Source organism: Pollachius pollachius (assembly GCF_949987615.1).
Source record: "Pollachius pollachius genome assembly, chromosome: 4".
In the NCBI taxonomy this organism is placed as follows: Eukaryota; Metazoa; Chordata; class Actinopteri; order Gadiformes; family Gadidae; genus Pollachius; species Pollachius pollachius.
Window position 1 is genome coordinate 16834301 of NC_136937.1, and position 23842 is coordinate 16858142.

Sequence of the window (23842 nt, forward strand, 5' to 3'; positions counted from 1 at the left end):
TGTCTTAATTACCCCTCGCTCCAACCAAATAGAGGCAATTTTCTCGATGACTTTTACCAGTCTGTGGTCATGGTAGCTCTTAAAGTTGTAAGCGGAAGTGACAAATAACAATGCATTAGTTTGACATTTTAAGCCAATTTACATTTCTATAAAGCCTATCATTTATAAGTGAGGTAGTTTAAAAAATATACCTTTCGTAATGAAATGATAGGACAAATCGAACTTAAGATATCATAAATGTCAAATCCGATCTGTGCTTTCGGCTTACTTCTCCGGTGGATCACTCTTCTGGAGAAAAAATGATTAACTAAAGAATTGACTGCAATCAAAAGAGGTAGAGCATTAACTGAGAGGCTGCTCAGCCAATTGGTGGAGCTGATGGGTGGAGCTTGTCCAGCTCCACCTTTAGGTCCAGCCTCATCCAGGGTTAAGCTTCTCGGACACTTATAGTATAACACAACGGTGTGTGGAGGTGTGGAGCTCGTTCTTGACAGCTGTTGATTTTGATGATCGCTACAGAGAGAGGATTAGGCTTAATGGACCCCGATAGTTTAAGACTACGGTGTGTGGATGTGTGGAGTTCTGTATGAGCAGCGGGTTATTTTTGGTTAATCTCTGCGTCCGAGTGAGGGGTTAACTTTCTCAGTATAAAGCCACAGTGTTTGGCGTAATTCATAAACAACATCGTTCATTATAACGCTCATAAACAACAACGTTATTAAAAAAGTATCACAAAGTTGTCATTGGTCGTAACACGTCCCCCTCCTTCCTTACACGCCCAAAACACATTATTAATACACTGAAACTAACTTAACTCCTAAACCTATCCAAACCTTAACCCGTAAACATCACCATACACCTAACCATAACAGGGTTGATTGGCTAGCCTAAACACAATCAGCTGGACTAGCTCAAGAGTAATGGAGCTGGACTAGCACAAGCCCCGCCCATTTGGCTCTGCAGTGAGCACCATTTGGTTTGTCTGGCTACCAGAAGGCTGCTAGTTCGATCCCCGGCTCCTCCTAGCTGAGTGTTGGGTGTCCCCGAGCAATACACCCATACATAAAATGAGCTGGCTGTTCCCTTGCATGGTTGACACCGCCGGCGGTGTGTAAATGTGTGTGTGAATGTGTGTATGAATGGGTGTATGAATGGGTAGATAAATGGCTGAATGTCAGACAATAATTGTAAAGCACATTGTGTGGCCACTGGTTAAAAGCACTGTATGAATGCAATCCATTTACCACTCATCATGACACAACAGCAGCGCTGCCTGGTCACGGTGCCTGGGTGGGGTTGACCTGTTTCTGTGTGTCCAGTGTGTTCAGGAAACCCCCTGCTGATCAACTCGTCCATGCAGCCTGACCTGAGCGTGTCGCGGACCTACACCAGCCCCATGTGCTTTCAGGACTCCATGGACAAGGAGCTGATGGCCGACCACTCCCGGCTGGACCCGCTGCCCGACATCATGGTCAAAGGTACGGCACACAACGCCTTTAAAGACGAGCAGGGCTAAAGGCAGCTCGCTGGGTTGGTGACGCGAGCATCTAGTGCGCACAACACGCAGACGCCGTGGCTCGCTGTGACTTCGGTTCGATTAGACTGAAGTCGTTCACTTTCTCTTTCAACCTGAAATGTCTGTCTGTATTTCCAGTCCTGTACATAAAGGTGCATAAAGCATGTAAAAAAAAAACATTTCATAAAAAAGGCCGCACAAAAAAAGCAATGAATTCCTGTATGTTTTCCTTTCATCGCTCTGGCGCCGACCCTTTTTGCGATGCCGTCCCCAAAGCACCCTTTCATCAGGGCTGATTTCAGCTTTATTTTTTAAAGAAATATTTCATTCTTTTCTTTGTGACTTTATGTGCAGTACATTGAAGAGAGACTGGAAAGCAGAGCGGAGAATCTAAGAAATGACATGTAGCATAGGAGCACAGGTGGGAATAAAACCTGTGTCCCTCACAATGCGTACGGCCTACATGGTCAGCGCACTTTGCTTAGCGGACCCCCGTTCCAGCTTCATTTGACGTCAGTACCTCATGACTCGGGGTGGAGTGGATGGTGACAGATAAGACCACGGTGTGTGTCTTGTCCGTCTGTCTGTCCGTCTCTTCAGGGAGAGGGGAGAGGGCCGAGTACCCCGTGATGTCCCATCCCAGGACCTTCCCGCGGGGCATGGCGCCGGTGGGCCGCAGGGGGAAGACCCTCTTCATCCCGCCCGGCCTGCCCCGGCCTCCTCCCCCTCCTCTTCCTCCCCCGCTGAAGACCACCAGGGTGCTGGGCCACGCCGGAGGAAGGCTGGTCATACCCAACACTGGTGAGAGAGAGAGAGAGAGAGAGAGAGAGAGAGGGGGAAGAACAGCTATAAACGATTGAAAGACCAAAAGTTAAGTTAGTGTCAATCACAATCATGTAATTCTGGGGAAAGAGAAAAGTTGGGGATAAGGGGAGAGTTGATGACGGCCGAGAGAATGAAACAACGGCTTCTGACCAAGCGGTGCTCCTCCTTACACACCTTCCTCCTGTCCTCCGATCGTGATTTCATGAGACTGTGTTCAATGTTTTATTTTATGTTCCTGTACAATAGTTCTGTTCAATGTTATATGTGCGGCAAAGTGTCATTCAGCGTTATTATTCTGAACTGTGATGTCTGAAATGTCCCCTAGTGAGGACATTTTTGTGTCTGCTGAAGCCAAGATTGACATGCGGACACTTATTGTTGGTGTCAAGTAGTGGCTATGTGTATGCGTGTGTGTGTGTGTGTGCGTTTGTTTGTCTATGTGTGTCCGTGTTTGTGTGTGTGTGTGTGTGTGTGTGTGTGCATTAATGAATGCGTGTGTGTCTGTGTGTGTTTGTGTGTGTGTGTGTTTGTGTGTGCGTATGTACGTACGCATGTGTGTGCATGTGTGTCTGTGTGTATTTGTTTGTGTGCGTACGTGTGTGTGTACGTGCATTCGTACATGCGTGTGTGTTTATGAATGCATGTGTGTGTGTGTGTTTGTGTGCACACGTGTGTGTGTGTGTGTGTGTGTGTGTGCTTGTGTGCCTGTGTGTGTGTGTGTGTTGGTGCTTGTATGCGTGTGTGTGTGTGTGTGTGTGTGTGTGTGTGTGTGTGTTTACCTCCTGTGTCTGGACCATCAGCCATGCTTTTGTCTCTCTGTAGGCATTAGCCTGCTGGTGCCCCGCGGAGGGATAGCTGAAGACACGAGCAGGGAGATGTACATGATCATCAACCAGGAGGACAGCAGGTGAGGCCCACACTGAGGCTCTGAGGCCGCCTCCCGCCAGAGCCTTTATTCTCTAACCCCCCCCCCCCTCAACACACACACATATACATATACACACACATATACATACGCACACACACACACACACACGCATACATACACACACACACACACACACATGCACACATACACACATACACAGAAACACAGAAACACACACGCCCAAATTCACATACACATACAAATACACAAACAGACACACTCACTCATGCATGCACACACAAACACACACACACACGCATGCAACCATAAACACACACTTACACACACGCAAACCTGCTCCTTGGTCAGAGTGGAGCTTTCTGTTGACTATAGGTAATTTTTTCTTTTCTTTTTCTTTTTTTCTTTCTATTATTTCTGTGCTCTTCTCTCTAGTCTTTATTTTCTTCTTTTCCTTGTTGAAACATAATTTAGCTTTAGTCTTTCTACTTTCCTTTTACTTTTGTTCTTTTCCTTTTTTCTCTGTTTCACATTACAGTTTTTCTCAATCGTTTAAACACGTTTTCTGAAAGTATAGCTCAATTTCTCAAAACTCTAAACACAAACCTGAGAAGAGTTAATCATTTTGTCAAAACTACACATCCACACCGGGGGGTGCGGATGTGGCTGCGTGCGTGTGTGTGTGTATGTGTGTGTGTGTGTGTGTGTGGGTGACACTGCAGAATGGAGGGCTATGCTTAGAGTCTGCTTTGCGCCTGGAGAAAGTGCAGCGATGAAACCCTCTCCTTTTGTCAAGACTGGTTAAAGTGGCAAATGTTGCAAACACGCCGTTGTTTCCTCTCCTCCGCTCTCGAGCAACAAATAAACATCCATAACGCCTGGCATTTAGCGGGGGCGCCCTGTCTGCTGTGTTAGAGACATGCGCATCGCAACAAGAAATGTGTTCCTGCGCTGCCTGAACGCAGCGTTGATGCCTCAGAGCGGAAGACGTTAAGTCGGGTTAGTTATTAACCTGTCACCGGTTAGCCGTCGACGTCCTTACCCATAGCTTACACTGGAGATGCTAGAGTCTGCATCGCCTGAGTCTTTGGGAATCAAACTTGTGAACAGCTCTCTTGTTTCCCCCTTTACCTGTTCGCTGCACTCGAGGATTAGTTGAATAGGTTTTAGAATTAAGCAAGGAACTCAGGGTGGTGTAGAGGAGGAGATGTAGTGGAAGAGGAGGAAGAGGAGGAATGGGTGGGAGGGGATGAACGCGTGTTGGAGGAGAAGAAGGAGTGGGTAGTGCTGGAGGAACAGAGGGGCCTGCGCTCCATCGGGCTCCGACCAGAAGCTGTCAGTCAATCTCCTCACTATCTCCAGAAACCCAAGGAGAAACCAGAAGCTTCCTCCCCCTGTTGTGAGACCATCTGCATGAGATATGTTTCTCTCTCTCTCTCTCTTTCTCTCCCTCTCTGTCTCTGTCTCTTTCTCTCTCCCTCTCCCTCTCTCTCTCTAACTTTCTAATTCTCTCTCTCTCCCTCTCTCCATCCCTCCCTCTTGCTCTCTCTCTCTCTCCCTCTCTCCATCCCTCCCTCTCTCTCTCTCTCTCTCTACCTCTCTCCATCCCTCCCTCTCTCTCTCTCTCTCTCGCTCTCTCTCAACACGGTTGAGGAATAAGAATCGATCGAGGGGCCGTCGCTCGCCCTCTCCGCGGCTCGTCGGCGGTCTCAGATGTCCTCCGAGCCACTCCTCTGACCTTCCCTGCCGAGTCGGGGTCGTGTGGCGGTGTTCTCAGGGGACCCCCGGAGCATAATAAGACCACGCTGTCAAACTCCCACCCAGCAGATCTAATGTCATTCGACATGCAGCACATCAATTACAATCGGAGCGCTTCATAACAAATGCCGCTTCTTCTGGGGCAAGGTGAGGGGGGGTGGATTTGCGTGTTATTTTATAGTCTCTCAGGGTAACGGCGAGGATCTTAGCATCATCCGTACCGGTCACAGCCGTTAGAGAGTAGCTTCATCAAAGGAGTCGTACCGCGACAGAGCGGTGGCTGGCGTAGTTGTGGACCTTGTGAGGCTTTTAACCACATCACCGACCTGTTGGTGTACCTGTTTTTCTGTTTCTAATTGTGTTGCTTAAGGTCCTCATCACTTTTTCATCTTTATCAAAGGAACAGCGATCTTGTTGAAGTAGGCTAGGTTCACCTTGGCATAATTCGTGTTGAATCGCTCGCTTTTAGATATGTTATGTTTATTAAGAATTATCATAATAACACAAGAGATAGTCAATCAAGGACACAAAGGACAGGGGATGAAAGAGGAGCCGAGTGGTGTCCGAGGCAGGATCACATTTAACATTTATGCTCCACTAAACCACTGACTCTCCGTCTCGTATTGACATTTTTCCCTGAGACGCCTCTCTTTCTCCCTCAAACGATTTTAAATAATAACCAGCGTCTTTAACCACTGCTCAGCGCAGCAGGCTGGCTGATCACCAGCGGCCAAACAGCAGCAGGTAACCTTGGCGACTACAAAGCATGGGGGCGGGCCGAGGCAGCCGAAGGTACCTCCTGTCCCCGATGTGTGTGTCATACACACACACACACACTCAGGGCCCCATTGGCTTGATGGGCTCCCATGTCAGTAAGGGCCAGTTTCTGATACGACGCAGAGGAGAAGGAAAAGGCTGCTCTCTTCTGAATGTTTAAAGATGGGGGCTTCCACCGGCGAACCGGCCGGGAACGACTGATCCGCTCACCTCTGGAAGAACCGGACTCGGGAAAACCGCTGAGAGAAAAAAAACGAGAGCAGTTATGCCAAGGGTTTATTCCTGTTACTGAGTGATGTAATGTTAAGTAAGCGATAACACAAAAAATACGAAATTCCAAATTGTGTGTATTGGTGTGTGTGTATGTTTGTGCGTCTGTGTGAGTGTGAGTGTGTGCGCACACACCAATCAAATTCTAAATCAGGCGCTGTGGTCGCACACGTTACATTCATAGAGCCCGGTGTCGTGGCAATTCCTTTAAAATATTGCGTCTAAGGCAGATGAGGCAGATGAGATTTACAATACTTGTGGACAATTATGGTCATATATATTTGTAATAATAGTACAAACGACGATACATCACAACATGCATCAACAAACAATAGAATAGGCATACGATTCAATAATCCGAGGCCTCAGACGGGAGTTCGCCCTGCGTCTCTCTAAAGCTTGCAAGGAGAAGTCCACTGCATGGCTAAAGGCAGGTGTTCTTATGCACTTCTGTCAGGTTTCTGTGGGCATCGGTCCTCCAATAAACCAAAAACCTTTGTTAACCAGATAATCAATGGTAATCTATTGATTGAAGCTCCTCAGGATGTCACAAAGGGGATTGCTGCCGTGCCATATGGAACCCTTTGCTTTTTGACGCTCCCCAGGGGGTCAAGAAAACAGGCCCAAACCAACAAAAGGCAGTACGGTAACGGAATGTGAAAACAGATTACATCACACGAAACACAAAGATTTACATTTTAGACGACCCCGAAGAAGGGCAGGGTGGCATAGTGACCATACAATAGTAAACTAAACCTAAGTTCATAAAGAAAATGAACAACATGTGGATTTCCATCACACTGGCCATCCTGCAAGGGCCTGGCGACAGCAGGGCATACACAAAAGTGTGTGGGTGTGTGTGTGTGTGTGTGTGTCTGTGTGTGTGTGTGTGTGTGTGTGTGTGTGTGTGTGTGTGTGTGTGTGTGTCCAGCCCAGCTGTATGACTGATGGTGGTCCCATCAATTGCTGCCCGCACTTTAAGGCTCCCAGCCACGACCGGGCCCCTGGCCAAGAGCTGCCTTGACCCAAGCTAATCTGTGAACAGAACCGGGGGCCAGCCGGGCTTTCAGGGGCTAACCATGGACCCCAGCAGGCCTGCGTGGCGCGTGGTGTTCTGTGAACGCCTTTCCTCTGTGGCCACGCTGTCCATTAGTCCGAGGGCTTTAATATTCCTTTATCTGCGTGACAGCCTAACTCGGACGCAGCATTTATAGGTCGGAGTTGGTTGATGGTCTATTTTTTTTAGGCTCGCTCCTCGTCTCTCTCACGCTATGTGTCTCTGTGTGTGTGTGTGTGCGTGTGTGTGTGTGTGTGTGTGTGTGTGTGTGTGTTTGTGTATGGGTGTGTGTGTGTTTTAGGAGGAGCTCAGAGCGTTAAAGGTTGGCTTTGTGCTTGGTGGAGATATTGCTGGCTTTGTTTGTGCGCTTGTGTTGTGTTTGTGTCCACACTGTGAAGCAGGGAGGTCCGTGACTCCATCGCACCGTCTCACCAACAGCTGTTTGCTTTATGATTTATTAAGAATGACGCTACCGCCCAATTCAGAGACCCCTACTCCTCTGGAACCACCAATATGGGTTTTAGATACTTCATGGGGTGTGTGTGTGTATGAACCAATGACATGGACTCTATGTAATATAATGTTTGGCTGTGATTTATAGATATATGTACACAAGCATGATCTCAAGACGGTTCTGACCTTGGGCGTTCTGTGTGTCCTGGCTGAAGAACAAGTCCTCATCAACCATGTAACACAAATGTATATGCTGGTGTTGTTTCTGAAGCATGCTGAAATATTGACCTGCCAGGGCACTTAACGTCTTAAGAACAAGCTTAAGAACAGCCCCCAGAATTGCCAATAGCCTATTGTTTATATTATTCATTTTTATGGTGCCATTTCCAAGGGAGCAGAATCATTCCATGTCCTTCATGCTCACCAATGCGTCAAGAGGAAAAGCCAGAGGAAAGTACTGTGTGTGTGTGTGTGTGTGTGTGTGTGTGTGTGTGTGTGTGTGTCCCTACCTATTTCCATGTGTCCCATCTGTACTCCATGTTCATGCCCGTGTCTAGTGCTCTTCGAGCATTGTGCTTGTATATCTCCATCTCTTCTGTGTCGTGTCGAGTCTAATCTGTTTCTGTTCCAGGGATAAGACCCGGGCTTCTTAAACGTGTTTCTTTGTCTCTGTTGTTGTCTTTCCCCCCCCCCGCCCCCCATAGCATGGCGCCAGAGGACGAGGACGAGGTCCTGCTGAGCTCGGAGGTGACCTACGGCCCCCCGGGGCTGGACCTGTCCTGCCCCGTGGCTCTGTCGGTGGCGCACTGCGCCGACCTCAGCGGCCGCGCCGACGGCGCCTGGGCCGTCCGTCTGAAGAGGCGGACCCCGGAGAACAAGTGGGAGGTAACCTTGCAGTCACCGCAAACTGTCACTAGGAGTTAAGGAGGAGAGAGACGACTGGAGCGCTTCTTCTTCGAAGAAGCGCTCCATGGTGCTTGTCGGTGCTTGTATGCGTTGCTCCCAAACCTCTCCCGAGGTTTGGGAGCAACGCCGAAATAGTGCTCTGGACGTCTCTCCCCTCCTTTTGCAGTCAAAGTCAACTTTATTGTCAATTTCTAAATATGTGCAAAGACATACAGAGGAATCTAAATTGCAATTTCTCCGACCCACGGTGAATTAAGAACAACAGGATCAAATTGGGTAAAATAAGATAAGTCATATTTACAAAAAGCTAAGTAATATTTACAATAAGTGAGGTGATTCGCTTTGGTGTTTATGAATCGTCGTCTTGTTTTTGTCAAACCATGTCCTTTTATTGGCGTTGGGGTGTGTGTGTGTGTGTGGGGGGGGGGGTGTACAGCTCTGAACCACGAGTGCAGAGCCGTGGTTTCGGCACCGAAAATACCCGGAGCGTTATGTAATTCGGTTGACATGACAACACTGTTGACATCAATCCCGCAGAATGCAATGCGGTAGCGATGGGGCAGTGGATCCTCTTAAGGAAGTCCTCAAAGCAGTTAGTTTCAGAACAAGCTTACTATTTTGCATCTGTCATGGAAATGATGTTTTAGCCTATGAACTGTCAAGGACATGGAGAAGGCTGCTGTTTAATATTTCAACGAGTAAACCCATAAAGTGACATTGCCGCAACTCTGACTCCCTCTTCTCTGGGCTGATAACTTGGATTGAAAGATGCACTGAAATCTGCAGTCTATTGCATATTTTCTGTCTACGTGATGAAGTGAAGATTTAGTATCCCTGCCAGTTTGGAGATTGTACTATAATCTTACCAGATATATACATGGTGTACACATGTTTGTTTTAATATAGAATCATGTTCCCTCTTCCATAGTTTTGTATTGCTAACATTGCATGTGCAATGGAGGAACAAAATTGCCAACAGAAATATTTGTTGCAATTGTTTTGGAGGCGGGGTGGTAAAGCAATGTGTGCGCTTGCGGCTCCTCACATGTAGCTCCTTCAAACACCTCGTCTCATCACAGCCATAACTATACGGAGCTGTGTTAGCATCACCTCAAACAACGCCCAAACACATAGAGGAACAGATTGCCAGACAATTTTGAGATCAATCTATCTAAACCCCTATTCATCCATCCATCTCCCATTCATCCATCCATCCATCCATCTTCACATTCATCCATCAATCTCCCATTCATTCATCCATCCATCCATCTCAACCGCCCTCCATCCAACCTCCATTCTTTCATCCATCCATCCATCCAGCCAGCCATCTTCAATTCCTCCGTCCATCCATTTTATATCCATCCATCCATCTCCTATTCATCAATCTCCTATTTATTCATCCATCCATCCAAACTTCCATCCGTCCATCCATCTCCTATTTATCCATCCATCCACATTAGTACATTCCCCAGCATAATAGCCCCCCACGTGTTGAATACTCTTGTAATGTTTAGCTAACCCCATCAAAAGACTTTGGGGACCTCATAGGGCAGAGCCACACACTCTTCACACACTCCCCCGCTAGAGCCACACACTCTTCTGTGTTGCCTGTGGAGAAAGCCTGTGTGACCTCCCCCCCGCTCCTTGTCACTGTGTGTGTGTGTCTGTGTGTGTGTCTGTGTCTGTGTCTGCGTCTGGGTGACATTTACACAGGATGTAATTTGCCAGCAGAGACGTGTCGCACAAAAGGGAGCCATGAAAAGAGACATCATTTATGTGTGTTATACGCCATCGGGATAAAACTGAGATGAGAGGAGAAGGACAAAGAAAAGAGTCCGGTAGGAGAAGTCAGTGAGGATGAACAGAAAGAGAGGGAGGGAGGGAGGGGTAGAGGGAGGGAGAGCGAGGGAGAGCGAGGGAAAGGGAGGGAAAGGGAGGGAATGAGTTGTCCCTCAAGAAGAAGCAACATCGCGACCCCTCTCTGTCAGTGTGAAATAATGAGCACTTTATCTTATGCAAAATGCATCCACGATCCCTGCTCCCCGGGCTTTACTGACATTACAGTCATCTCACCCGCTTTGTCCCTCTCTCTCCCTCTCTGTCTCTCTCTGTCTTTCTCACTCCCTCTCTATCTCTCGGTCTCTTTCTCTCTATCTCTCTCAAACCCCTCTCTCTCTCTCTGTCTCTCTCTCTCTGTCTCTCTCTCTCTCTCTCTCTCTCTCTCTCTCTCTCTCTCTCTCACCCCCTCTCACTTGGCTGCTCGGTTGGGAGGGAATGTCACAGAGAGCCTCCACGCTGCAGGAACGCTTGGCGGACAAGGGCAGGAGAAGTTTGTCATTATTTTCACTTTATTTCCCCCGATGAAAATGTATTTCTAGTGAGCTGGACACGGTTTATATTGACCAATCAGAATGCAGAACACAACCCTAAAAGCTAGTGCAGCACACTGCAGGCTAGTGCAGGACTCCACAGGCTAGTGTACGACACCACAGGCTAGCCCAGCTCAGGTACGGCTCGCGTTACTGCCGACAGTACCCTTATGGTAGGGCGGGGTTTAAGCCGTAAGGCGATAGCCGCGGCAGCTACGTAAGCATCTACGGCAGCTACGTAAGCATCAGCCCGGCATAGTGTAGCCTGCTAATAAATCCAAGGAAAAGGTATAGCACGCACAATGAACAAATAGCAACAATGTATGACGTCCAAGAAGGACGGCAAACTTTTGGCGACATTTTCTTCAACAAACAAAGCTTTCGCCGTTGCCCAGAAATAATGTGATTGTTTGTAATTATCCTCCTTTCGCACGGAAGTGCGATTCTGCGACCAATCAACGGACGGCGTGTGTTGCCTCGGACTTGCCGGCACCCTTTCAGGCGTCTCAGTACCCCAACGGAGGAGTACTGCGAGACAAGTACGACTCAATACGGCTCAGTCCGGATCACGCCCACTTTTGGAGGTGGAAACGCAAACCACGCCGCACCATTGCAGACTGAACAGACCCGCACCCTCCGGTGGAAATGCGCCATATGACTCTTTCTGCCTGCCTTCGCTCCCTTCATGTACATCCTAAAACGTAAATCTTGACCATACTTTACCTTCCTAAACCTGACTTAGCCTTCATTTCTGCTTGTTTAATGCCGCCATTAAAAATCTGGCTGCCCGTTTGGCACCTCTTGCACTCCCTATGTCCCTGGATGAGGGATGCCTCTTGTGCGCTCCTCCTCAAGGCTCCCTCCCTTTAGGATTTGGGGAGGTTTTCCTTGGCCCTTCAAAGCGGTGGTTCTCAAACTACGGGTTGGCAACAACAAAGCCTGCTTTAAAGTCACCACACGTCAACCCAAAATGACATAATCAGGGCCCTAGCGCACGGTGCGTACAGCTATCCGTCACGCACCCCTGAAACTGGGGAGGTCTGCGGTGCAGAGTGGGCGACCCCGGGCCTCTAGTTCACGGACGTGGGGCCACGATTCAGAAATCCAGCGACGTGACGCGTGTCATTTCTACTCCCTTCCCTCGTGTTGTTGTCGGTTCTTATCAAAGACGCCTCTGAGGAGTGTTTGTCTGTCTGGCAGTAGGATCCGTCAGTCAGGGGCCCTCCCTGTGATTTGGTAAACACCGCCTTCGCATCGTTACGGTCAGAGCGGCCACTCCAGCACGCCATGCGTAACGCCGACCGCCGGTCACGCTCAAGTGGGTCCCAGCGGGGAGGAGACACTCTCCTACTGCTCTGATGTGTATGTGCAGGCCAACATGTCTGGGCTGTTCCGTTGGGTCATTAGCATGTTGTTTTGTCTGAGGAAAAATACTTAATTACAGAACTGTAAATCGAAAAGAATAACTCAACGGGGAGGGGTTTACAAAATTATGAGTTATCTCAGAGAGTAATCATGAGTATGCTGGAAGACAGAGGATAAGTGTTCCCTGTCTCATTATTATTGACATGGGCATGAGAATGCCAACATCGTTGGGTGGGGTTTGGTACCCCAAGGTACCTTCAGAGGGGGGGTCACAGCAGGAACAGGCGGGGTCTGAAAGCCAGTTCAGCACTGGGACTGGGATTGAGGGCTGCTTGTTCCAACATGGCTGACCAGGTTCTTGCCTCAACAGGAAGTGATGTCCATGGACGAGGAGAGCACCTCCTGCTACGGCCTCCTGGAGGCGGAGCGGTGCCACCTGCTGCTGGGCCACCCGGGCCACTACGCCCTGGTGGGCCGGCCCCTGAGCCAGGCAGCCGCCAAGAGGCTGAGGCTGGCCGTGTTCGGGAGCCCCGACCTCAGCAACCCGCTGGGCTACAACCTGAGGGTGTACTGCGTGGACGACACCCCCCACGCCCTGCAGGTGAGAGGGGAAGGGGGGGAGGGGAGGGGAGAAGGAGGAGGATTATAATGATGAACAGGAGGAGGGAGGGTGCTGAAGCGAAGGAAATTATGATTGGGAGGAGGAGGAGAAGGACCCCCCACGCCCTGCAGGTGAGAGGGGGAAGGGGGGAGGAGGAGGAGGAGGGAGGGTGATGAAGAGAAGGAAATGATGATGACGAGGATTATAATGACGAGGAGGGTGATGATGAGGAGGATTATAATGATGAGAAGGGTGATGATGGGGATGATTATGAGGATGAATAGAAAAAGGAGGGGGCGCAGGTGATGTTCATGATCAATTCAATAGTTTTAGGTTTGAATGGTAGTCTGAACATTTGGTTGGGGTTTGGAAACGCTAGGTTGATGTTTTACGAACAGTAAATGTGTTTTAGGATTATTTGAGGTTCATTGTTTGGTATATTTACATTAACATGAGCGTCTCTGCGCCGTTCAGAAGATGCTTTTATCAAAGGTAGGTCGCTACTCGGACCACAATGTTCAACACAACACAATACAAATGGGAGGAAGGGACAAGAAAAGTCCAACTGCTGTGAACTCTAAAGTTTCTGAAAATGTGTTCGTTTCTAAAATCCCACGGAATGACTGTGCTTCGTTCCTCAGAACATGAGGTTAGGGGCCGTCAGCCTCCATCCACAGACACAGCAACACAGTGCAGATCCCTCATAACAGCTCAAACATCACAATGCACAACTCAGTCATGCAGAAGTCTCGGGTCTCCTCCAGTCTTCAGATGGGTTCTGTTAGATAGAGGGGGATTCTGCAGATTCATCTTCAGTGTGTTGTGCATACACACAAAATACTCAATGTATTGTACTTACATACTTAATAAACATGACCATGCATATTAATACAAATATATTTTAAAGTTTTTTTTAAATTATTATTATAATTAATAATTCAAAGTACATTTCTGAGTGCGCACTCAGTATGCACTCTGAACTGTAAATATTTTAAGCAACAAATTTCATTGTATGTTGTTGTTTTCACGTAGTTAGAATTCCTCCGAGGCATTGGATGTTGCGTCCTCCGTAGACGAGGTGGACGCGACATCCGAATGCCTTCTCCTTGGGAGGTCGGAGCAGGTAGGTCAGAATAGGACTGGTGGAAGTCAGAGATGAGACGGGCGTCCACGATGAAGCGAGCCGGGATCCAGGAGCGCGCCTCCGGACCGTACCCCTCCCAATCCACCAGATACTGAACCCCACGCCGGACAGTAAACACTGGGCCTCCGTCGACAAGCTGAGGGGGAGGGGGGGGGCGGAACGGGAGGAGCCAAAGGGCTTTCCTGGACGGGTTTGACCCTGGAGACATTGAAGGTTGGGTGGATCCTCATGGAACGAGGAAGCTAAAGGTGTACCGCTCTGGGTTATGATGCGGGTTATGGGAAATGGTCCTATGAACTTGGGGGCCAGCTTGCGACTCTACTTTAAGGGGAAGGTCACGGGTGGAGAGCCAGACCTTCTTGCCAAGTTGATAGGCAGGGGTTGGCGTGCGGTGTTTGTTTGCGTCCACCTCCACAATGAACTGCCGGTCGGGCTCAGGGATCTGAAGGATGGGGGCGGTGGTGAAGCGGGTCTTGAGGGTCTCGAAGGAGTTTTGTGCCTCGTTAAACCAACGGAAGGGGACCTTGGGCGAGGGGAGGGCCGAGAGGGGGGACGCGATGGAGCTGAAGCCTCTGATGAAGCGCCGGTAGAAGTTGGTGAACCCCAAGAAACGCAGCAGCTGCTTGCGTGTTTCCGGGGGGGCCCAGGAGGTGACTGCAGAGACCTTGGCAGGATCCATCCGCAGGTTGTCTCTTGCTATAATGTATCCCAGGAAGGAGACAGAGGGTGCATGGAAATCGCACTTCTCCGCCTTGACGTACAGGGAGTTGTCTAGGAGGGGGCGGAGAACCGACCAGACGTGGGTGACGTGTTCCTCTAGGTTGCGGGAGAAGATCAGGATGTCGTCCAGATAGACGAAAACAAACTTATTTAACATGTCCCGCAGAAGGTCATTGACGAGCACTTGGAAGACTGCCGGGGTGTTGGTCAAACCGAAGAGCATCACCAGGTACTTGTAATGACCTGTAGGGGTGTTGAAGGCCGTCTTCCACTCGTCTCTGTCTAAGGAATGCTTACCAGATTGTTGGATTGGAGCACACCGTTGCCCCCTGGAGCATCTCAAAGGCAGAGGAGAGTAGTGGAAGGGGGTAACGGTTCTTTACTGTGATGTCATTCAGACCTGGGTAATCGATGCAGGGCCTTAGGGACTTGTCCTTCTTGCCCACAAAGAAGAAACCTGCCCCAGCAGGTGACGAAGAGGGTCGGATGATCCCCGCTGCTAGGGAGGACCGGATGTACTCCTCCATGGCTTGTCGCTCGGGGGCGGAGAGGGAGTACAAACGTCCCTTGGGGTCGAAGTGCCCGGAAGGAGATCAATGGCACAATCATAGGGACGGTGAGGAGGCAGGGAGGTGGTCTTAGCCTTATTGAAGGTGTCCCTCAGGTCATGGTAGACTGCAGGGACCCTGGAGATGTCTGAGGCTGGAGCAGGAGCGAGGGGGGAAGGCGACGTGATTGCGTCTTAAGGCAGGAATGCAGACAGGTCACTCCCTACTCCCGGATGAAACAGGTAGACCAGTCAATATTGGGGTTGTGCCTACGAAGCCAGGATTGACCCAGGATGACAGGTTGGCTGGGGGTAGGCAGAAGCATGAACCGGATGGTCTCCCTGTGACCCCCGGTAGGAGCATGTGCAAAGGATTGGTTCGGGAAGTTACCCTCCCCAACACGTGTCCATCCAGGGCTCTGGCAGAGATCGGCGATGGTAGTCTCTCAGGGTTGAGTCCCAGCCAAAGGGCAAGGGACCGATCCATGATGCTCTCGTCGGCCCCTGAGTCGACGAGGGCGGGAATGGGATGGGAACCGGAAGGCAACAGGAGCTCACCGGAGAGAGTGGGTCTTATGGGAGAGGCAGAGTCTGCAACGGAGCTCACCAGTATGCCTCTGTTCACTGGTGAGCTCTGGCTTTTACCGGGCATCGATCAGCGAAGTCTCCTGGCTGACCGCAGCACAAACAGAGATTCTGCCTCCGTCGTCTCTCCCTCTCCCCCGGGGAAAGATGGGTGCGATCCACCTGCATGGGCTCCGGATCCCCCCTCCTCAAGGGGGCGGTTGGGGTCAGTGGAAGGAAGGCGGTGATTACTGGGGACCAAGGGAGAGAAGGGCTGCGTGGCGGGACCTCAGAACGTCTCTCCCTCCTGCGAGCCTGGATTCGAAGGTCGAGGCGGGTAGCGAGCTCGATCAGGGCTTCCAGTGAGGATGGCGGGTCGTGGGCAATGAGCTCATCTTTGATGTACCCAGCCAGCCCTTGTAGGAAGACATCACAGAGGGCGGCCGGGTTCCAATCACACATGGGGGCCCTGGTGCGGAACTCAATAGCGTAGTCAGAGACAGAACGGCTTCCCTGGGACAGGGCCAACAATTCTCGTCCAGCCTCAGCTCCCAGGGGACCGGTTCCGAAGAGCCTCCTAAGCTCTTCGGCAAAGGAGCGGAAGAAGCGGCAGACGGGGGTCCCTCTCTGCTATTCAGCATTGCCCCAACGACGCGCCCGTCCGGAGAGATGGTTTATGGTGTAAGCCACCCGGGCTTCTTCGGAGGCGAAGGTGAGCGGCTGAAGGGAGATGATTAAGGAGCTATTGCACAGGAAGGTGTTGCAGGTGGAAGGGTTGCCATCGTAACGTTCAGGGGCTCCCACATTTGGCTCACGGGGTGGATAGGCGGGAGTTTCGGTCGCCACTGGGGCCGGAGATGGGGCGGTGGCGCCGGCCTGGACGTTCACCCAATTCCTGCCGGACTTGTGCGAGGTCTTGCTGTCCCTGAGCTGTGGCGGCCCTGGTGGCGGCCATCACCTGCTGCAGCGCGTTCTCCACCCGGGCAGGGTCCATTCTTTGCCAGATCGTGCTGTAACAGGGGGGGGGGTAGGCAGAACCCAAGTGCACGGACAGACGACAGTTGAGGACAGTTTAAAGGATTTAATTCGGTACAGGATCGGGCGGGCAGAGAGCAAACAGTAAAGTCACCGACAGGTGGGCATGGAATCGTCGGTGGGTCGGCAGGCAAGGGGTCGGCAACGGGAGGGCAGACAGGCAGGCGAGGGGCAGGAAACAGGCAAGCAGACAGGCCGGCAGGGACTCGACAACGGGCGGCTGGTCAGACAGGCGAGGGGTCAGCAACGGGAGGGCAGACAGGCAGGCGAGGAGCAGGAAACAGGGAAGCAGACAGGCCGGCAGGGACTCGACAACAGGGGGGTGGTCAGACAGGCGAGGGGTCGGAAACAGGAAGGATCAGCATTGTAGAATCAGTTCCGGAGTTGCGGGAAAGCTCTGTGAGTACGAGAGACGATCTGGCAGAGACTGAGTGGAGAGAGAGGATTTATATAGAGGGATCACATGTGAAGGTGGTTGGGTTAATTAGGGGAGATCAGGGTGGCCGGCAGGTGAAAGGGAAAACCGGGTGCGGATCATGACATAATCAAAGCCCTGTAATCAGAACATATAAAAAAATAAAATGGAAAATGAACAACAATGGTTGGTTTATTAATCCGTAGTTCTCATTGACTTTCCTTGCTAGTGGTATAGCATGCATCAAGTCCATACATTAAATATGATTCAACGTATGGATGATGCATATATCCATGTTTTATATTATGAACACCTAATGAACACTGTCATCACAAGCAAAACAATTATATTCGTAATCATATGAATTTACAATAACCATATGTGCGATGCATTTACAGAAGAGCAGGATTTAAATACACTATGATATAGATATAGTCACGTACCTGAGTTCACACTAGCATACGATCCTCGTGGCTTGCATTTCAACACAAGTGGTAGATAATTAAAGGCATTCAAAACAATGAATGCTCAGAAGGGACTGAAGCTAGTCTGTTTGTGTGTGTGGGGGGGGGGGCATTGCTAGCAGAGGGGGTAAGGGGGGAGATACTTATGTAATTGAATTGCCTTTGTTCTGCTCGGTGATTAGACATGTGTTGTGTGTTGGGTCACCCAACCAAACGCTACATTCCTGGAAGTTTACAACACATGAACTTTATCTGGTTGTTTCTCCCCCTCCTCTGTTTAAAATGCGCCTGTCCAGTCCGGTGAAGCCACGGGGGCTTCATCTCATTCAACACATTATTTTGGAAAGTTGCACAAAATATGTTAAACACTTTCCCACAAATTTGCCTCAATGTGTTAAATCTGTGTTTTAAATCACCCTTTAATATATCAAAATAAAAAAAATTAATAAACAGTTATAGTCTTGTGCTTATAATGTTGAAAGACAGATGCAGTACATTTAAAATCCCTAAAACAAAAAATAAAGCATGTTGAAAATATTTTTTTTCTGTGAACAATCTGTCCCTCCTGAATGAAACGATCAAAAGCACTCGCACCCTCCCCTCTTCAGCGCGCAGACGCACGCTCATGTTTCGTTGTGCAGGCCTGTAAACAAGATGATGTCTCCTGTTGTTGAAACCCGATCGTCCGTATAGACGAATGTAGATTGTGTTAAATTACATTATCATATGGATATCGCAATGTAGTGCATTCAGACAGTGGTTAATTATATCAGTGCAGCGAGCGGTGGTATTATGATATTGATACGTTCCAATTTTATCCAATGGCTTTTTTTTTTAAATATATACATCTTATTGTCACTCGGAAAAAGTAGTGTTGTCATTTTTGGGGAAAAGTTGTATATTATAGGTTGTTTAGTCAAGGTTTCAGGGGATTAGTGGTTAAGTTTAGGTATGAGGTTTGCTTGTACGTTTATAAGGTTGAAGGAAAGAAAAGCCAGTGATGAAGATCTACAAGAAGCAGTATTCTTGGGGAGGTCAGTTTTGATCATATGTCAGGTCTTACATGCTAAGAACAACTGAATATTTCAAAAGAGAATCAGAGGAACAAAGGATTTCCACTATTGTGTGAATCACACGAATAAAGGTCATGATCGCTTTAGTATTCACTCAAAACAACCTGTGAAAGGATGTCTCGATTAGTACTACTAAAACATAAATGTGCTTCTGTAATAGTCCTCAGGAAGGCCTTCGTTAGGGTCTGACCATAGTCGTAGGAAATAGGTTAGAACCATCAACACCTGCATGGGGCAGCTGAAGCCATCATACTGCAGTCATTCACACCGGCCATTATCTGGCTGTTAAAGAAAAGACGATTTGGGCCTAGTAGCAGTGGTTTGAATAGTAGTAATAGTGGTAGTAGTAGTAATAGCAAAAATAGTAGTAGTAGTAAAACCACTAGTAGTAGTAGTGGCAGTAGTAGTAGCACTAATAATAGTAGGAGTAGTATTTTTAGCAGTAGCAGTAGTTGATTTAGGTAAAAGTAGTTTTAATAGTATTATTTATTGTAATTATAGTATGTCATCTTCTCTTCTTTACTATCGTGAACAAAAATTATTCAATCAAGAAACGTCAATTCAATATCCACAAGTTTCAAACTGTATTTATCTGTTCATCCGTCTAACGGCGGAATAAAAGGTTATGAAAACATGGACATACAGTCACAAACATACAAACCTACTTATTCAGGGGCTGATAAACATTAAAGCCACTCACCACTCTTCCCATGGGTTGGTGTGAATGCTGACGACGGCGCAGCCCCAACGCTCCTCACAAACGTCTGGTTTCACTTAGAAGATAAGATTGAACGTGAATCGAGCAAAGCTTGTATTTGTATTCCTTCCACTAAGTTACTCCGTCTCTCAGTCAAGTCGAGTTGTGCGTTTGTGTTGCTTTTAAGTCGGGTTAGGCTCAGCTAGTGTTTAGTTTTTCCCCGTTCTGCGATATTTGATTTCCCTTGTGAGACCCTGGCCCACGAATCAACCCCTAATGTACCTGCTCTTACACTTTGCATTTCCTCCCTGCTACTCTGTCAGAGAGAGAGAGAGAGAGAGAGAGAGAGAGAGAGAGAGAGAACTACAAAATTCATATAGCAAAATGAGTAAAATATCGATACTTTCCAGTCTGAACCCGCCCTTGTCGCACAATGTAGAATCACGCTTGTGGTTGGTGGAGTTTATTACACACATGCATTATTGATATTAATCAGTGTTGAGCAGATGGACTATTTCCGCCCTTCCGATTTGTCTTGCTGGTTTTGGTCGGTTTTCTCCCTCTCTCTCTCTCTCTCTCTCTCTCTTTGAACGGTTGTCGTTATTTTCAATCTGCTGTGCAATTATCTTTTTTGGTGCTTTTAAAATTCATTTGTTATCACTGTTATGGTACCGGCACAGAATGTTATTATTCCATGGTGATATGTTGATAGATGATAATTATATTCAGACTAATGTTTTGCACATACTTCCCATAATGCATCTTGTGGAAGGGAACTGCCCTCCTGTTCGTGGTAAAGCTGGCCAGCCCAGACAGTCGTTTTACAGTGAGGTCTTCTGAGTTGATGCACAAATGCATTCTTTGTGTTAACAACTGAGGAGGCTTAAGTGATCTGAAGAAGACTGCTGCGAGTTGCTTTTGCCTCTGAAAAGGATTTCTTCACAAATGGACTACGGCTACATTCCAATGGTCGCTCTGTCGTGGATCCCGCTCAGCTCTGGCGTCCTCAGATCTCCATTGGTCCAATCTGTCCCTGAATACACAGTGAGAGCAGCGGCCTTTAGGGGGGGATCACACTGAAGGCTCTGGAGGCTGTAGGGTGGGGAGCGTGTTACCCTGCCTTTAGGGGGGGATCACACTGAAGGCTCTGGAGGCTGTAGGGTGGGGAGCGTGTTACCCTGCCTTTAGGGGGGATCACACTGAAGGCTCTGGAGGCTGTAGGGTGGGGAGCGTGTTACCCTGCCTTTAGGGGGGGATCACACTGAAGGCTCTGGAGGCTGTAGGGTGGGGAGCGTGTTACCCTGCCTTTAGGGGGGGATCACACTGAAGGCTCTGGAGGCTGTAGGGTGGGGAGCGTGTTACCCTGCCTTTAGGGGGGGATCACACTGAAGGCTCTGGAGGCTGTAGGGTGGGGAGCGTGTTACCCTGCCTTTAGGGGGGGATCACACTGAAGGCTCTGGAGGCTGTAGGGTGGGGAGCGTGTTTCCCTGCCTTTAGGGGGGGATCACACTGAAGGCTCTGGAGGCTGTAGGGTGGGGAGCGTGTTACCCTGCCTTTCTGTTGAAGCCCAGATGAAAGCAGACGTTTTTACTGCTGCCACCGCAGAACGTCTGCACTTAACCCCGCCATGACGGCGGGCGCTTTCAGTCCGGAGTTGAGTGTTATTTTAAACTCAAACCAACAACAAAAAGATTGAGGCGCTCAATAACGCAAAAGCAGCAAGCAAAACGCTTGTTGGCAGTAACAAAACAGCCGATCCCTGGCTGTTAAGTAGGATTCAATTTGTTAGACCTACAACCAATCAGAGCAACGAGGAACAAAACATAGGGCTACCCTCTGAACAGTCGTTTATCCAAACTGCCCTGCGTTAGATCAATGGTTGGGACTGGTCTGCTGGAGCTCTGTCTGAACAGCAGGGGGGCCGGACGGCGCATATTTCCAGAGCAAACTAAACACGAGGCTAACCTTTCTCCTGCTCGACCACTGAGGGCTCGTCTCTTCCAGGGAATAGTAAATGAGCGATAGGAAGGAGGACCACCGAAAATAGCTGTGGACCGCAGCCCGTGTGTGCATTGTACAGAGATAACTCATCCGGCCCTCTCCCCTGGACCCCGGTCCCCCCAGGCCGTGGCGGTGCTGGAGTGTGTGAGGGGAGGCCGTCTGCTGGAGGAGCCCAGGACGCTGCAGTTCAGTGGGAACGGCTTCAGCCTGCAGGTCTCCATCCAGGACCTCCCACAGCTCCTCTGGAGCATCAAGCCCTTCACCACCTGCCAGGTACGCCCCGGAGATACGGGGTGTGTGTGTGTGTGTGTGTCAGTAAGTGAGTTAGAAAGAGTGTGCGTGTACAGGTGTTGGTGCATGTGCATGCTTTCACAAGCTTAAGTGTGATAGACATTGTAATGCAGGTTGATAGTGGACCAACACCGGCTCCAGTGTGCCAACAGTACAGTGTACACTGTAACTACTAGGACAGAAACAGACTAACATCCAGCACACATTGCATCCAACCGAGACGTTTATGAAGTCCTCTGAGACCCAGTGAGGTGAAGTGTGTGGCCCCTGTTCCTCCATGTGACTGCTCCTCTCCCCCAAAATCGTTACGCTCCGCGTCCCCGCGAGGTCACATCAAAGCACAGGCAGAGCGACACGCCCTTAGCAGGGGGGCATCAGCGCGAGCTATCTACTCCACGCACGCACGCACGCGCGCACACACACACACATCACACCCATACATATATTTAACACACACATGCACCCAACCACACACACAAATAACACACATACACACGCGCATACACACACACACACACACATATTTATAAAAAAGACACACACACACACATAACACACATGCATAATATACAAACACCCATAATGCACTACTTTAATTATAACTTTGAGTCACATTCAAACACATTGACCAAAACAAAAACACCCCCCACTCATCCTAGTGATGTTTAGAGGTGTGTGTGTGTGTGTGTGTGTGTGTGTGTGTGTGTGTGTGTGTGTTTGTTTTCATGAAAAGTTGGGACAAATCTCTGGACAAACACCAACAAAGTCAGGACGTGTTGAAATCTCAGGACAAAATCATGGTCCTGACTTTTCTGACCATACCACAGTGATCCCCAGCCTTAAATAATGCATCTAGTGCAAGAATCTCACTTGTCCTAAATTTTCATGATTTCCGGAAATATTTTGTGTAAGTGTGTGTAGGTTTTTGCTTAACTGTGTGAACGCCAACTAGTGGTGACATTTGGGACTTTCAAACACTTTGCGGTCACGTGACTTTATGTCCTGACATTTCATATTTTCCTGATCACACACTCCTACCTCCTAACTGAAATTCGCATTGTATTAATACTATTAATACTAATACAAGACTACAACAACATTGCAGTCCAGGCAATATCGCCATAACCAAAATTGATTGAAATAATTTCGCGTCAAAGTTAGCTATATTTAGACCCCGGCACCGTGGCAACGCTTCAAACGACCGTTGGACCGCCATCATGCTGTTAGATTCTCGCGCATCGGCGTCCTGCATCATCGTCTCGCTAGGCTGGTTGTAGGGTAACTCCTCCCCCAACAATGGGCCTATCTCACAACTTCCTGGTTCGGCGTTCGATTTTGCCTTCACCGGGTAAAGTGACTTCCGGTCGCGTAGTCCATGATATTTGACAATGGCGCAGTCAAAAAACAAGAGCTTCTGTTGTGTACCTCTATGCGCCAATTCCAAACAAAAACAACCGTATTTGCATATCCACGACTTCCCAACTAATACAGACCAAAGACAGCAGTGGGTCAGGGCGATCAGACGGGATGAAGGAGTTAATTTCGTGATTCAGAAGGGGAGTACACTGGTCTGTAGTCGGTATTTCTCAGCGGCTGATTATACCGACGGGAGTGCTAGGCTGAATACTAGATTCAAGATTCAAGATAATTTATTGTCATTTCAGCCATATACACAGTATACAGTGAGATGAAATAGCGTTTCCCAAGAACATAAGGTGCAACATAGAGCGACAATAATAACAACATTAAAAACAACAACAACATGCTACATGTAACCAGTAAAGTGACAGCGTGGAATTTGTAGTGTGGGAATATAAATATAAATATGAATATGTGTCTGAGTAGTGCGGGAATATAAATATGAATATAATAAAATAAATATGAATATAAAAAAAATAAAAATACTGGAGCTGTTCCCAGTCGTTTTGACTGGAACAGCTACACCACAGCCCTGAAAAAAACAGATGTGTATAAACGGGTGTCAGCTTGAAAAGCTGCCGCAAATCCTCAAATCGCAACTTGGGAAAACCCACCAGAGAAGTGGCGAAGAAACGGTCCATTTTTGCATTGACGGCAATACAAAAATGACTTCGCGGAAGAATGTTTAC

General features: G+C 48.7%; 1 protein-coding gene across 1 annotated transcript in view; it reads left to right on the forward strand.

Moving 5' to 3' along the window:
• LOC307074207 (netrin receptor UNC5D-like) overlaps positions 1-23842 on the forward strand; it is a gene marked incomplete at both ends in the record, with an annotated part of 172223 nt that overhangs the window by 128503 nt on the left and 19878 nt on the right. Inside the window, 6 exons of the mRNA XM_079734232.1 lie at positions 1320-1478; positions 2117-2317; positions 3164-3248; positions 8247-8427; positions 12553-12783; positions 21567-21716. Of these exons, the coding sequence (XP_079590358.1) occupies positions 1320-1478; positions 2117-2317; positions 3164-3248; positions 8247-8427; positions 12553-12783; positions 21567-21716 (1007 nt within the window). The remainder of the gene's footprint in view (positions 1-1319; positions 1479-2116; positions 2318-3163; positions 3249-8246; positions 8428-12552; positions 12784-21566; positions 21717-23842) is intronic.